General features: G+C 40.8%; 1 protein-coding gene across 8 annotated transcripts in view; it reads left to right on the top strand.

Annotated features, from left to right (window-relative positions):
* Positions 1 to 17,029, top strand: part of mtmr4 (myotubularin related protein 4) — a 64,038-nt gene that overhangs the window by 18,667 nt on the left and 28,342 nt on the right. The window contains exon 1 of one of the 8 annotated variants that reach the window (XM_074611398.1): positions 9,565 to 9,799. The exons of the other annotated variants lie outside the window; for them this stretch is intronic. Coding sequence (XP_074467499.1) covers positions 9,755 to 9,799 — 45 coding nt within the window. The 5' untranslated portion in view covers positions 9,565 to 9,754. Of the gene's footprint in view, positions 1 to 9,564; positions 9,800 to 17,029 lie in introns of those variants that run through there. 8 annotated transcript variants of the gene reach the window in all.

Raw genomic sequence — 17,029 nt, forward strand, 5'->3', positions numbered from 1 at the left:
AAAATAAGCAGTGAAGAATATTTTTAGTAAACTGAAACTAAATAAAAACGCAATCCTTTAAGAAAAAATAGAATTAAACTAAAACTATATTTTAAAAACAAATAAAAATGAACATAAATTCATTTTTTTTGTTTTTTTTAGCTATAATCTATCACTACCAAAAAAGGCAACGGCATGAATTTCTGACAACTCTCATGACATTGAACCACAGAAACAGACTTAAACTAAATATATAAAAACTATGGCTGTCAAAGTTAACGCAATATTAACAAGTTAACGCATTAACACAATGTCATTGTTTTGTGTTGTTAATTAATTTCCAATAATAAATATATACATACATCTGCATAGAGCAAGCATATTTGCCCACTCCCATGTTGATAAGAGCATTAACTACTTGACAAATCTCCCTTTAAGGTACATTTTGAATAGATGAAAATGAGATTATAATATCTTAATATAATATTTGAATCGTCTGACAACCCTAGTTATTATTTATTTGCATATTTGTTGATCCCAAAAGATCCCACGATCCCGCCCTGTGCAGGGACCATGAGTAGGAGTCAGATAAATGAACAGATAAAAATTGTGATTAATTTGCGATTAATCACGATTAACTATGGACAATCATGCGATTAAATAGTTTAATTGACTGACTGACTGACTGCCCTAATAGAAACAAAAATTAAATATTTAAAAACTAAACCTTTTTGAAAAACCGAAACTAAACTAAAACTAACAAACGTACCCCAAAAACTAACTATAACTTAAATTGAAAAGTCAAAACTAAAATAAAATAAAAACTAATTGAAAATTCAAAACTATTATAACCCGGATTAGTATCTTGCATGTCTTTGTTCAAAAGACAAAGGTTATCAGAGCCCATCAGCCTTCTGATTGTATTCTTCTGATGGGCCACAATGCCTTAGTTCAGGCAATCAGGCCAAAATTCAGCATGATCAAACACAAGAGAAGTTAACACCATCACATTATGCTTGATCAAGGGAAGTTAACATGATTACATTGTGCATGATCAGAGGAATTTCCTCTACACCACCCAAGATGACCACTCTGCTACAGTAAGTACTGAATTGGGATCTGTCCATTTCTACTGATTGCCCTCTAGTGGATGCTACTGTCTATTAAGCAAAACTAAGTCTAAATGTTTTTTTGTATTATGCAACAGGATCATGACGGTAGTGAAATAAATGTGCTGCTTCAAGTTGCTACATGCACATTTTAGTTTGAATCAGAGTTTATTTGGAAATGTTGTGTTTCAGATTTTGCTCCATGTGAGACAAGCAGCGGTTTGTCTAATCATGCTGCAGTCGTGGGCCTTAGGGTTGTAATTACACTGAAGCAGAGTAAATACATAACGTGCAAGATGCAAAACTGTTTATAGGTCACAACTCTACTTAAAAGATCCATGCAAACTGTGAATTATAGTATATGTTGACGATGACTTGACTAGTGTATACAGTATATTTGACTGAAGTGCTCAGTTTCTTAGAGCTTAAGAAATGTGCATAGACATACAGGTCTTCTCAAAGTAGATATAGATATAATAGACATATTCTTCTGCAATTTTAGCCTAGAATATAGAAAATACTATATGTTGTAATATGCTTTTTTTTTAAATTGATAGCACCATTATACTTTATAACTATGCAGTAACAGAATCTTGATTCATATTTGATCAGCGCTGCGTAGTTTGACAGTTAGATCAGAGTTTGCAAGCAGCTGCTCAGAGACTCCTCGGCTCTGATTGGTTGTTTTACTTCTGGGGACGGTGAAATCTTGCAAATGCCATTAGGAGCACAGGAGGACACATGTTTTATTTTCACAGATTATCTGTCTCATGCACTTCTGTCAGGCTGTAGTGACCGTTTTATAAAAATAACTTTTTTATCTTATTTGCTCAAAGTTACCGACTGCAGCTTTAACTTCATATAAGGGTTTTGCTGATCTCCAGCGATTGAACTTCTCACCTGTTGCACTGATGTAGAAAAGTCCTCTAAGGTGTGCTCATTAGACCTGACATCAGTGTTGAGTGTAGTTACAGCAGAGCACACTTCCGACCACGCCAAAAGTGCGACACACTAAAGCAAAGAGAGATCAGTGAAAAGATGCTTTCCAGAGTCCTATGATATTGAACTTCAACTCAGGACTAGCAGAGGTCCGCATTCTCATTTTACGTGCCTCGGTGGGCACATTATTTGTTCATCAGCCCCCGCCATCAATTAAGCCCGGAGCTCGACTGTGTGTGTGTGTCCCATAAAAAGGCTGAGAGCTGGGCAGCCAGCCATGGTGGCATTCTGTGGACCCAGTTGACCAGAACCTCGGGACACACATCCTCCTGTTACACTTCCTATTTCTGTCCCATAAAAGCTGCAGCCATTAGTTTCAAGAGGAATCCGTCACTCGTCTGGTGACTTCTTCCCCTCTCTTAAAGCACTGTGCATTCACCGAGAAAGAGCAAAGGGACAGGCCGCCATGTGCCCTGGGTTCTCCCATAGACCGTATATAAGAAGTGGACGTAGTCACCTTGACGTCACCCGTTGGTTTGTGGACTGCCCTTCGAAGTCTTGAGTTCAGCATTTCGTTAGTGGTCGTCACCATCTTGGTTTTTTGCAACCAGAAGTGACACAAAAGGGTTGAGTTTAGTACAACCGAACACTTAATAAGACATTTTTAGGTGACCCAAGTGTTACAATTGACTTTCATGAACTGAAAACACACAGTGAAAGGGTTAAAGTTACAAGACGAAAAGACGGAAAACCCCCAGACCGCACAACGCCATGGTAGCGACCTGTCAATCACAAGGTAGCCCCGCCCTAAAGCATCCCCTGCTTTATGGTCTATTTGACTCTAAATGGGACCATTTACTAAATGAACATCATGCTGTATTGAAGAAGACTTGAAACTAGTGATTGAGATCATAAACTCATGTTTACGTTTACTGAGGTAATAAATCAAGTGTGAAGTAGGCTCATTTTCTTATAGACTTCTATACAATCAGACCAACCAGAGGAGTCGCCCCCTGCTGGCTGTTAGATAGAATGCAACTTTAAGGCACTTCCTCATTGGCTTCACATTTCAGACCCCGGAGTCGCCCACTGGGTTCTCCTCAAATAACTTTTTATCATATTTGCTCAACGTTACCAACTGCAGCTTTAAGTTACTCTATGATGTACAGATGCACATACATTCGTAGTATTTGTGCAACATGAATATAAAGTTGTTATTTTTAAGTATATAAAAATTATCTTAGTGGGTAATTTTTAAGTGTGTGGCCACAGATAATGATATTTCTATCTGTTTTCAGTTGTTGTTGATCTCAGGTTTCTTTTCTGAGGTGGGATTGTGAGACATTTGTTCAAGCAACTTGTTCAACAGGTAATACGATCCTTTTAATCCCGTCTTGTGAAGCGGCCATTAATTGCTTCCCAGCCTCCGGCTTTTTTCCGCTGAAACAAAACGGGAAGTATTGAATTCATACTGTCGTCCACTCACGCTGCCGTATTGTTAGCAGGATAATGCGAGCATGGAAACGAGGACAATGGGGTTGTTTTACCCTGCCCTCGGTACCCACAATGCATCGTAATGCTACCTTGGTGGGGTTGTGGGGAACTAGCAAGGGGAAGTTTCTGTGCCAGCACCGTGCAGAGACGGGTGTTTCTCTGTCACTGCCCCCCTATATGTAGTTACCTGCTTACATAAGGATTGCATCACCTGCATGTGGACTTTTTTCCCCAAAACTCACTGGCTAGACACCAGAAGCTCTCAGTGAGGGTTATAGTTGAAGCCAGCGGGTTCATTCCAGGTTGTGGTTAATGATTTGACTGTCGCTTTCCTTGAAGGGACTTTGGCATCTAGCACTGTTTGACCCTGCTCTGGTTCCTGACGTCTGGCTGTCAGTGTCTGGTTCCCTGTTCCTCCTTTTCATTCAGTTCGAATAATGATAACTTTTGTTGTTTTGTTTCGTTTAGTGCTGTATGTGTTTTTTTTATCAGTCTGTTGACCAGAACTTCTGTATGATTCAGATGTTTTGATATACAATTTTTTATGGACACCTGAATGAACGAAAGTTACATGGCTGAGCACTTGTAGTCAATATATTAGACAGCCTACATTGTAAAGCTTGCATCATATTAAGCTAAATCCTGCTTCAGTCTATGTAACAAAAAACTTCTAACATATAGGACACTATTGTACGCTGCAATCATTTTACCTACAAAATGATTATAATTGGTTGGGGAACACTGCAGATTGCAGATCAGTTGCAGGTTATGGCTTCATAAAGGCATGCAAACATATCTATATATATTTACAGACACTTAAAACACAAATGTACCTATTTACTGGAGTCTGAAAAGCTCCATAGTCACCTAATGCCTCATGTATTATTCATACCCTACTTCTATAGCTGCGTGTCAACATGTGGGCCGACACTCTGCGTTGGTGACTCGCTGCCCTCCTTTCCTAAAATAAAACCTGAGACACAAGAGGCCAAATCTGGTGCTCAGTTTTGCGGCCGGTTCAGGCGGGGCAGGCAGGCGGAGAGGGGGAATTTGAAGCCCAGTGTTTGGACTGTGGACCCACTCGTCATGAATTAGGCTGCAATATTTGAACCCTGTCTCGTACAAAAATCCATACAACTAAACAGCATTGTCAATTGTGTTGCGAGGGAAACACATTTTCTCCCGGATTACGGTCACAGATTTAAACTTGTGGTTAATGTTGTGAGTTTAAACAAAACAAAACAAAAAAACTAGGGCTGTCAGTCTATTAAAATATTCAATATATCACAATTATTCGCACATTTTTATATGTTCAAAATTTACCTTTAAGGTAGATCAAATATTTAATACTCAAATATGCTGCTTTATGCAAATGTATGTATATATTTATTATTGGATCAATTAACAACAGCTGTCAGTGTGTCAGTGTGCTGACTTGACTATGACTTGCCCTAAACTGCATGTGATTATCATAAAGTGGGCATGTCTGTAAAGGGGAGACTCGAAGGTCAAGGGACCCGTTTGAAAATGGCCATGCCAGTTTTTTCTCGCCAAAATTTAGCGTAACTTTGGAGTGTTATTTAGCCTCCTTCTGGACAAGCTAAAATGACATGGTTAGTACCAATAGATTCTTTCACTCTAGCTTTAAAATTGAGCCGGCTACAACCTCCGATCAATTGCGTTAATGCGGTAAAGAAATTAGTGGCGTTAAAATGAATTTGCGTCAACGCGTTATCACATTAACTTTGACAGCCCTAAAAAACTTTCTCCTGGGTGAAAGTCTTGTATTTATTTAACCATCCACCACCCCAACCTCCTATGTATGTCATAATGTAGTTTTGTTGTATGGGAATTTACATCATTTTTTGGACCTGCCCTGACCTTGGATGCCATTGGAACTATTTGTATTCTAAAACTCTTCAACCTATTTACTTCAGACATGTTTCATAGTGATAAACAGAAATATATTTCAATTTCAATCATGTCAAATAAGTTGAGATAATCCTTTATTAGTCCCGCAGAAGGGGAATTTGCAATGTTATTGAATGTAAATACCACTGATATACCTTTAAACAGGGAGGGATTTTATTCAAATTGCATTTGGACTCAACTTGACAGTATTTATCTTACATTTCAAGTAATTGATACTAATATCTTTCAGAAAATGAACAGTAGCAAGACTGGCATAGTCCTAATAAATCCAGACATTTAAACTCTCCAGTCTAAAGCTGACTTTCAGTAAGTGCTTCAATTTAAAAATAATGAACTCATCGCTGTGTCACAATCACATCAGAGTTTCTATCGGCCCAAAGCTAACTTAGGCAGGAGTAATGGATACAATATGCTTGTTTTATTGGTGCAAATGGTCCCCATCTGTAGATATGGACTTTCTAATGACACAGCACAATTTTATACTTATTAGCAAATTATTTCGCAGACACCCTGCCAACGCCACGGACCCCACTTTGAGAATCCCTGTTCAAAAATCTTCTTTTTATAGTCTCCCTAATCTCATTAAGGGAAAACCCTCCACACTTCCAAACGTGATGAGGTTGCACTTGTACAGGATATGAGAAGTCTTCATCATTGGGATTTTGCCAAAGAAATAAACATTTCAGACTGTGGTGCCGCCGAGTGATTTTCTGTCACACATCACGGGACAGAGATGCTGGCATAGCTTCAACAGCGTTCATTCTTCTGCCTCTTACTCAGTATGTCAGCTCTCGAAAGCATTTGTGCACTTAAAACACAACACATGGCTCTTTTTATAAAGCTGGAATGTTGGGGCTTAAGTGCAGTCAGTGCATAATGCTTTATTTCACTTCTTCATTTCGCTACGGGATAATAAATGTAACGAGGGAGTCACGGGGTTACCATGTGACGTGCAAGTGATTCTCTGTAAGGTTCTGCTTGATTTGTGGAAGTGCATTTTATATAGAGTCCATTTACCTGATGAGATGGAAGTCAAACTGCACATGAGTGCAATACGTCATGCCTCCTGCAGCATAAGGCACTCCCTTCTAATATATCGCTATACTAAAGATTAAAAGTTTAGTATTAAAAAGATGATGACATTTGTGAATTTGGATCAATAAAATCAGCATTTAATGGACATTTTTTTGTTCAAAAGCCAATGTGAGTGTTATATAGAATAGAATAGAAATGAGTAATTATTCTGAGTGCGATGTATTGATGGATGTTATAGAATTTGCTAATTTTCACACTGGACAGTTGTATGTTCTGCTTGATTTCTAAAACTGAAGCAGAATAAGAGATACACTTCTTTTATTTTTTGGTCAAACAAACTTAGTGCACCTATAATGTGAACTGCCAAATAATGTTCTCATCAAAAACAGATGTGGTTACAACTAGTTTCAGTTTTCAATGACAATAGCGGAAGACCTGCACCAGTAGATACTGCATTCAGAGCAGCAGCTGATGGATGTGCAGGGAAAATCTGCTGAAGCCGTGAGGTTTAATGACATGCTACATGTCTCGCTGTTATATAACACCCTTGTGATATGCGATTTGTAACATTTATCCATACTGGATTATTTTTTTATCAGGGGATGTCCTGTGCTTGTTACTATGGTATCTGGATTTTTAATCCAGCAGAAACTTGAATTGTCTGTAAATTCAGTATTGACGTCATTTTTTTAACTGCATGCACTGCAGAAGAAAGTATAGGTTTTACATCTTGCTGATGGCTGTAATTTAATCCAAATCCTTTCTGTATAAATTACCCTGTGGACAGATTATACTGTAGAAACACAAAAGTGGTAACATTAGTTGTACTTATATTAGTGCTGTCAATTGATTAAAATATTGAATTGCGATTAATCACACATTTTTTATTTGTTCATAATGTACTGTAAAGGGAGATTTGTCACGTATTTAAAGGTCCCATATTGTTCTTATTTTCAGGTTCATACTTGTATTTTGTGTCTCTACCAGAACATGTTTACATGCTGTAATGTTAAAAAAAAACATTTATTTTCCTCATAATGTGTGCCTGAATATACCTGTATGCACATCTGTCTGAAACACTCTGTTTTAGTGCATTTCAATGGAATTGTAATGGAATTGCGTTGCTAGGCAACAGCTTGGGTCAATGTTTACTTCCTGTCAGCTGATGTTATTTAAATACACTGCAACAGGAAATAAACTGGGACACATTTAGAATATTTACGTTTAAAACCGTGTAGTGGTCTAAATATTATATATTTGTGACATCACAAATGGACAGAAACGGCTTGTTTCAAATGCACAATTTCTGAATACGGGTTGTTTGTATTTCTCCATATATTGAGCGTTTCGATAGTTTAACAATATTTATAAAGCACTTAAACCTGCTTTATAATATAAAAGACCTGAAAATTTCATTTTTTACAATATGGGACCTTTAATACTCTTATTTACGTGGGAGTGGGCAAATATGCTGCTTGCGTACCTACATCGGCCTACAACCAGTATAACAGCTCTCCAATGGACTTTTATTTCTGTCCTTGCTTACTTATTGGCTGTCAGGAAGTGTCCAGTATCCAGGCGTAGGTAAATGTGTGCACCCCCCATCCTCCAATGCTTCAATATCAGGTCGCCTTGCTCCCTACAGACTTAAATGACATTGAAAGATCGCTGGCATTCGTGGAGACTGATGAATGGCAGCAGGTTCCTCTAAAAAAAGCAGTTGAAACTTGTCTCTTGGAGCTAGATTTGAATTGTCAGACCTTTTAACTGGGGTCAAGTTGAAAAATATACTTTGGTTCTGATGGTTTCTTTACATGGATTACACTTAACTACAATAAACCATTACAATTACCGCGTCCCCTATGACAATTCATCCCGTTAAAACGAGGCTTCACCATGTCAAAATTACATTACAGCACCACCCTCCTGTAAAATGAATCCTGTTTTAATATTGCGGCGTTGTGCATCCAGCCTATGCTGCGTGTACTACGTTATACGCGTTACATAATGTGGGGTCATACAGCTGAAGGCAAGTGGCTGTCACGACTCCGCCAGGGAGGAGGAGGTTGGGGTAAGAGGGGGAAGGGCTGTGTGTGTCCCCCCTGTAGAATAATGGACACTGCATCAGACACCCTTTACATCAAGTGACCTTCCCTGATTTTAAGCACAGTAAGGTGCTGCACTGTCCACTGCAAAGGTGCACTGCACTCTGGTAGGACAGTGCCAAGAAGACACTCAGGAGACAGGTGAGGGGAGAATTAGTCTGTAGAATGCTGTGTCACTGGAGATCTCCGCATACACCCTCCCTCCTCTGTCCTCTATTTTCCTCTTGCACTAGATCAATTGCTGCCAATGCAACGGTTTTGCGACGGGACACTGTCCAACTGCTGGATGGGGTGTCTCTCTGCTCTCCGTCTGTGTGTATGAGTTTGCTTCAGGTTGTGTTTTGTGTTCAGCACAACCCGTGCACGCGGCTATTAGCATACAGCGCGTGCGCTTGAGCCACAGAATACTGCGGTTGATCATATGGTGCATGCATGGCAGTCGGAGCATCTTCTGGTTGCCAGCGGCACACTATGGGCTTTACCGCCTTGTTGCTGGGGGAGAAGCATATTTATGAGGAGATGTCGGTGAAGGGTGAACAAGGAGGGAGAGGGGGGAGGAGTAAGGGATGAGAGGGAGACAAGGGGAGAAATGTGAGCATGTGAATTTGTATGAGAGAGAGAGAGAGAGAGGTAGATGCGCATGCAGAGGGTGGAGCTTAGCGTCAGGCAGTTCCCTCTGTCTTTCTTTCTCTCCTGCTCTCTCTTCTAGCAGTTTCCCCCATCCATTCGCTACATTTCAGATGGCACATCTGCAGTGATTTCATCACTTTCTCCTCTAAGTCAGCTGATCGCGTGGACCGCTGTTCTTGTTTGTATCTTTATGGACTATCCTCCCTCTTTCAGCAACGCAACAGGGGCTGTCTTCAGGCACCGGCGTGCTCTCTCTCCCCACTCTGGGAGTGGTGGCGGTGGTGGGGGGGTGGGGTGGGTTCCTGAATGAGAGCCCGGACTGGCGTGTTGGCACACAGCAACTCTTGAGAAGGGGGGGAAAAGGTGTCTTGGGGAGGGGGAGAGGGGCAGCAGGCAGAGGGGTTCTGAGCGGACGAGGGGTGGACAGGCTCCGGCTGGGAGAAGAATGGTTATGCCGGCTCCTCGTGCTCTGGTGGTGCTGCTGCTCTATAGGCTGTGTGTCATTCAGGCACAGCCCTGCCTCTCCTCGACATGAGCTTCGCAGGAAGGGTGTCCTGCTCCATGCTCAACTGCTTTGTAAGTCCAGTAGGCTTTTATTTTGTTTTTGTTTGTGAGTCTGGTTTGTGATGGGTGTGTATTACAACCCCTCCCTTACCTAACTCGCCTGCTTGTGTGTGCCTGCTGGCCAATCGGTGGGGGATGGGGGGGGGGCGGCGGTGGCGGTGGTGTTGGTCGACATGTGAGCGCTGCAGTTATTAGTGAGAAACCCACACTCCCTTCACACTCCACATACAAATAATTGAATTACCTCTGTGTCTTCTCATGCGTGTGATGATGAAAAGCTACTTTATTACTCTCGCCACACAGCTCTCTTGTGGAGGGCCTTGAGCTGCCGGTATGTTGATTGGCAGGGAGGAGAGAGGGTGTAAGATGTGTAAAATGTGTGCTGCTGAGAGCGAGCACATTGTGCAGTGTACCGTTGCAGCCTTGAAGTATGTTCACTGCAGTGGAGGACCTGCACTGAGCTCTTTGTGGTATTAGGATGTACAGGGGATATAGGACAATGACGGATGTAGAGCAGGTGTTTCTCTTAGTTTGCATCTTGAGACACAGTGGTGTAAAGGTTGATGATTAAGGAACAACTCAGAGTGGTTTTACCCTCCAGTCCCTGGGCCTAAATTACCTGATGATTCACAAGTTAACCTCCGACCTTTCAGTGATGTCCACAGTCCACTGTCTGGGCCTATTAAGTGCTTGCTTAATCGGCCTATTATTAACTTTGAGCAAGTCCCTTTTAAACTAAACACAAAATTCTTTCACTTTCACCCGCCAGCCATCCCATATTGATATTAGTGATCTAAATATAGTATTGGACTTCCCAAACTCGGTCAAAACATCACAGATATGTGTCTCATTCATATATTTAGTATTGCAGGAATTTTCTAAGGCTGACAGATCTGCATCTGGTAACTGGGTGATGATTGTTTTATAGTAAGAAATACCCATCCATATTAGGTAGTCATTAGGTACATAGATACCAGTAATGTAAGCTATACATTTTATAACAAGACTTAAGGCCTTTACACACCAGGGGCGTGATGAATAAAGACATGGAAATGCACAAGACTTGCCCGCGAATATTATATATCCAAGGCTTTTATTGTCATATGCTCCGACAGCACAGCTGATGATGATGGGGAAATGTTATTGATTTTAGCAGGTATTTTGTCATAAACAAGTATTTGACATATTTAAATTGTTCCCCTGCTGAATGCACCAGATGGAAAGTTAAGGGACCACCAAAGTCATTACAATTCATCCTGAGGGGGACATAAATGTGCGTACCAAGTATAACAGCAATCCATCCAGTAGTTGTTGTAACATTTCACTCAAAAACATAAATCTCATCCTCAGTGGGAGGCTAGAGAAAAAGTCACGAAAGTCATTAAGCTATGATTCATCGTCTGGCAGCTATAAATGTCTATGCAACATTGTGTGCCAAATAGGGCTGTCAATCAATTCAAATATTTGACCGCGATTAATCGCATGATTGTCCATAGTTAATCCCGATTAATCACCCATTTTTGTGTGTGTTCAAAACAAATATGCTTGCTTTATGCAAATGCATGTATATATTTATTATTGGAAATCAATTAACAACACAAATCAATGACACATATTATCCAGAAACCCTCACAGGTACTGCATTTAGCATAAAAGATATGCTCAGATCATAACATGGCAAACTGCAGCCCAACAGGCAACAACAGCTGTCAGTGTGTCAGTGTGCTGACTTGACTATGACTTACCCCAAAACTGCATGTGATTATCATAAAGTGGGGAGACTCGTGGGTACCCATTGAACCCATTTACATTCATATATCTGGAGGTCAGAGGTCAAGGGACCCCTTTTGAAAATGGCCAGAATTACCAAAATTTAGCGTAAGTTTGGAGCGTTATTTAACCTTCTTCTCGACAAGCTAGTATGACATGGTTGGTACCAATGGATTCCTTAGTTTATGGGATATATGACGCCAATATCTTCACTCTACCTAAAGTTGCATTAATGCGTTGAAGAAATTTGTGCCGTTGAAACAAATTTGCATCAACACGTTATTATTGTGTTAACTTTGACAAGACAGCCTTAGTGTCAATCAATCTGTTGAGATATTTCACTGGATAAGGGACTTTGACCTGCTGGTGAAGCTAGATGAAAAGTCAGGGGTTCCCTGGAGTCAGTAGGATTCATCCTTTGGGGACCATGAATGTCTTTAAAAGTTTCATGGCAATCCATCCAATAGTCGTTGAGATATTTCAAGTGGCGGACAGACCGAGTGGCCAACAGTCTGACATTGCCATCCAGAGAGCCATGCTGCTGGCATGGCTGAAAATGATAATTAATAGCAATAGGCAGTAGTAAAAGTAAATGGAAATCAGTTAAAATGATACTAGCAGAAACAGTGTCTTGTGCTGTGTTGAACAGGTCAGATTTACTGTGTCTAGACAACATTGAAGGATTTTTTGCAGTTTAGCATTTTAGCATTGCCCAATGTGATGCTAACATCACAACATTTTCAACAATCAGTGTTAACATTGAGAAAGCTCCACTTTAATTTCCATCACCGTTCCTTCCAGAGAAAGTGTTGGTCGTACAGTTATCGGGTGGATCAGGAAGAGCGTCGCCGCTGGTTCCTCCCCTCGTTCCTTTGTGACCAGACATGGTCAGGCATTACACAATTTATGATCTCGCTTTTAATATATCTGTGGTGCAGCTGAGTCGGCAGTTCCTCGTCTGCGTCAGTATCTGTATAATTTAGTATCCTAGTCCTCTGTGACTTATGTGGATCACAGCTCTGTCAGTCTTCTCCTGTGGAGGAGGGCTGCAGTGTTGTGCTGAGTTTTCATCGTCATGGCCATTGTTGTGATCCAACTATGGAAAAAAAACCATCTTCAGTTACGGTTCCCTCTATCTCCAATATATCATGTTTATCTCCCTCTGCGATATGTTGTCTGCACCAAATGGAACTATAAAAAGCCTAATTGAATTGGTTAAGATTTTTCCATGACTCAGATTCTATTATATCCACTAGCTAAATGAATCAAGAGTGTAAGTACAGCCAAAAGCTTTTTTGGGGGGTGTGCTTTAGGCTATATACCTTCTTGCACCCTTGGTACCTGTGATGGGTCTGGTTACTGGGTATTACCACTCTGCCTGACACCAAGGCAGTAATACTGCTAAGAACTACACAGTACTGTATGTGACACAGTCAATGTGTTTTGACACTGAGGAAGATATCATGACCACAGCGTCCTGACAGAGGACAAAGTGCAACAATATGAGACGGAGCATGCTGTCCTTTTATTGATAAGAATGGTAATTTCTTTTCTCCTCAGTATCTAATGCCTAAAATATTTATCTGTACTTACCATAGATTGTATATAGATGACCACTAGCATGAGCACCTAGCTGCTACGTAAGCACCTACGTTTAGACCATGTCCCATCTGCTTTATGACCTGTACTGCAGCCGGCCACCAGGGGACGATCAAGATGTTTTGGCTTCACTTTTGAGGATCTGTCACATCGTCCATCTTTATATACAGTCTATGGTACTTTACCTGCACATAGATAAAGTCTTTCTCTTTTCTCTGTCTGTTATCTTGTGAATTATAATCCAGTTTAAATTAGTTTTTTCAACGAAACATTTTCTTCGATTGTTCGTTTGTTTTGCTGCTCATGCTAATGTTTTGAGAAGTCCTATGTTGTCAACCAGTTAATTACGTTTGCTATATGTTACCTTGTGTTTTTTCTTAAAGAGGAACCAGTATGTTTGGGCGCTTTCACAAGCCGTAGTCCGTTTGGCTAGTCCGAATCGAATCTAGTCTGAGTGAAATTGATACTTTTGGTTTGTTTTCTATTTAGTTTGGTTCGGTTTCACAGTGCACACATTAAAGCGGACCAAATAAAAACAGTAATTTGCTGAGGGGCGTGTACTAAGGAGCAAATTTATCTTTTTCGTCTCGAGGGCTGCCACTTCTATGCAGGGATTCGCAAACTTTTATATATTGCTGTCGAAGTTTTTGCACTTTGACTTTTACTGATATACTGTGCGCATGAATCCCTTCTCCTCCAGTTTATCTCGAGTGACTTTATAAAAATCACTATTTTTGTGGACTTTATTTACCGTATTCTGTATGTTATCTTTGGCCCAGATGTCAAGCAAGCTGCAGAAATCCAGGTCGGTCCACTCCCATTCATGTTAACCTGTCGTTTACCTGTGTCCAGCTGCCTGTGTTTTGGTTTGCTTGGAAACAGTCCAAGACCACCTCTCGCAAGCAATTTCGGACCAGTTGTTTTGGTTTGCAGCGGAGTACGATTACTGGACAACTGCCCGAACGAACCGCACCAGAGTTGGATTAAAACGGTCTAAACGTTGGGTTGTGGAAGCGCCCTTAAACATGACTAGAAAGAAAGATCTGCTCACTTCTCCGTGTGCTACAGAGTGTTACTCCAACTTCGTATGTTTCTGTTACTCCAACTTCGTATGTTTCAGGTGAATTCTGCTTCCTTATCGAAAATAGTGCCCCTGCCTAGTTTCCTCAGCTCTTTGAGTACGGCCCAAGACTAAAATGGGAGGGATCATTTAGAACATGGTGGTCTATGAAATATTAACTAGTCTGAGAGAGGACGGGGGGAAAGAAAAGTGCTTTTGAAAAGATTTGTCAATGTCATACTCTGCCATCTTTGATCTTGACCTACTATTTAGGCTGCACTGCCCAACACAGCTCAAAACGAGTCTTATTTGCTGCTTCTCATTCTGCCTCGTCATTGCATCCTCCGTTTCATTCATCCGTCCTTTTCTTACTACCTACAGTAACACCTGATTTGAGGTCATTCTTCACATTTCAGGTGATGTGCCAAGCTGTGTTTGCCTCATTTGATATGTCCAAAACAGCAAATAACTCGACACTTAATAGCAGACACATAAGTACTTGTTCCCCCACATATTTAAGAGGTCACCTCTGCATCGTGTAGTGGTTCTCTAATCTGCACAACTCTAGGACAAAGCCCCAGTCAGATTAAGTAAATAATCTGGCGAGTACAGCAAATTGTTTCCAAAAGCTTTAGAGAGAAAGAGACTCTAAAAAGAGGTTGTTGTATCCATGGCAACCAGACACTTATTCATGAAGACTGTGCCTGTGTGTCTTTCTCTACTTATTCTACCTTTGTGTTGTTATTTTCCCATTCACTCACAAGCAGAAATCTCTGGAAGACAGTTTTTCACACTTGCTTTCTCCAGACGATTAAAACCTTCAAAAATGAGGCCTGCACGTTCTTACCTCCACACACACACACTATTAACCTGCTAATCGGTGCTGTCTAGTCAGCAGCTGGCTGATACCATCACTGTTACGGCAATGCATGTCATCAAGACATTACATGTGTTATACACGGACATTAATATTTGCATGGCGTATGTGTTTAATGTGCGCATGCCTGTCAGCTCCGGCTTTTTGATTGCTGGGTGGACAAAGGTGGGGGAGGGTGCGCAGGCTCACAGCAGTGACGAAGCAAAAACGTGTTGGGCACAGGACAAGCTGTGCTCCATCTTTGTGAGTCGGTTGGAAGTGAGAGAATTTCTCTTTTCCTTTTAATCTTCTGTAAGCTGATTGTCTGGTTGTGGTCACACTGCAATGGACCGAAAAATCTGAAAACAGTGCCTCACTGTTTGTGTTTCTATGTAAATATAAGAGGCCTGTCTTGATCAAGTGTTGTCTGCCACGCGAAGGGACTTTATAAATATCAAAGGTTATCTGCAGGAGAGGTTTCAGTTGCTACAAGTCTTCCTCCAAACACTGCTCCACTGATGTCTGTGCTTTAATTCAGCTCTTGTCTCTTTTAACTGCCATAATAACTTGTCAGGTAAACAATCAGAAGTGCAACATCTTCATTCTAATGTTTGTAAAGTATGACAAGCCCGTCTGTGTTTATAGCCTTTATCAAGGATTTATGGAGCAACACAACAACCACGCAACTTTTAGTCAGCAGTTTTTTTTTGCCTTTTAAAGTACACTGTGTTCCAGCAGGCCTCTCAGAGGAGTGCAATGTCAGGGCTGCTCCATAAGAGAATTGAGTAAACGGTGCCAAGTATCTACATTGTAGTGCAGCCCAAGACATATAGGATCTAAGGGAGTGGATGGATTATTGACGTAGGACCCGTGTGTGTAAAGATTGAACGTTCCACTCAAACTGATTTACATTGAATTTCTAAGGGGGCGGTTCTATAGCGATAACTTCTCCAGTAATTTATGATGGCTGTCTGGCACGCCACAGTAAACTTAATTCCCTATAAAAAAAAAAAAAAAAAAAAGGCAGAGAAATGTGTGCCTGGGTGGCAGACTGGTGGTTCAGACTGCCCAGCAACACTGTGTGTGAGATCAACCTGTAATGGCCCGACCCTCGCAGGATGCCTCTGACTGATGGCCACTGTCATGGCCCGCCCGTTCTCAGGTGAAAATGAGTCAAATTGATGATGCGCAGCTGCTTCATCAGTCTGATGCCGAAGGCTGACTCAGGTCAAAGGTCAGGAGATTAGTGGGGTTGCATTGCAAAGGGATTTGAAGGAGTTCTGACAAGTCTAGCCGTCTGAAAGTGAAGCTCTTAGTATCGACTGGAGTATGTGTGTCTCAGACAGACACCGCAGTTTGAGTTATAAATGCAGTATTTTACTGTGAGATTTGGTGAAATGCTCAGTAGCTTTGTTCTTGTTTTGCCGCATTCACGTAATTTAGACCGTAATTACAGGAGCATCCAAAAATAGCATTAACATAAGCCTTCGACTTGTGGCATATGAGATGTATTTCTCTCCATCAGCTAAAATCTATAACATCATAAAGTTTAATTTATGTAAACAGAAATAATATTTGTATGTTTCTGTACACAAAAATAGATATACATAAAAAACATAATCCTTTGAGTTGTAACTCCGAGTCAGAGATGATGGGAATATCTGACATTGGGATACTTTCCAACTTGGTGAAGAACTACAAAGTGTAAATAAATGGTTGGTTAATCCAACCGAATTAGCTAATTTAAAAGGAGATGTAGACTGTTCGTAGCTGCTTACCCTTTTTTAGGAACTGCTACAAATACGCAACAAAAGCAGCTAATTTAGGCTATTTATCTGGTATAACTATCATGATTAGTAGTTGGGCTAACCATCTTTTCAATAATCTGTGAACACTCCCAAGTAGGAAAAAACAGGAGGTTTTCCAAATTCTCTCATTCTGGTGACATTGATTGCAG

Source organism: Sebastes fasciatus, chromosome 16 (genome assembly GCF_043250625.1).
Source record: "Sebastes fasciatus isolate fSebFas1 chromosome 16, fSebFas1.pri, whole genome shotgun sequence".
NCBI lineage: Eukaryota > Metazoa > Chordata > Actinopteri > Perciformes > Sebastidae > Sebastes > Sebastes fasciatus.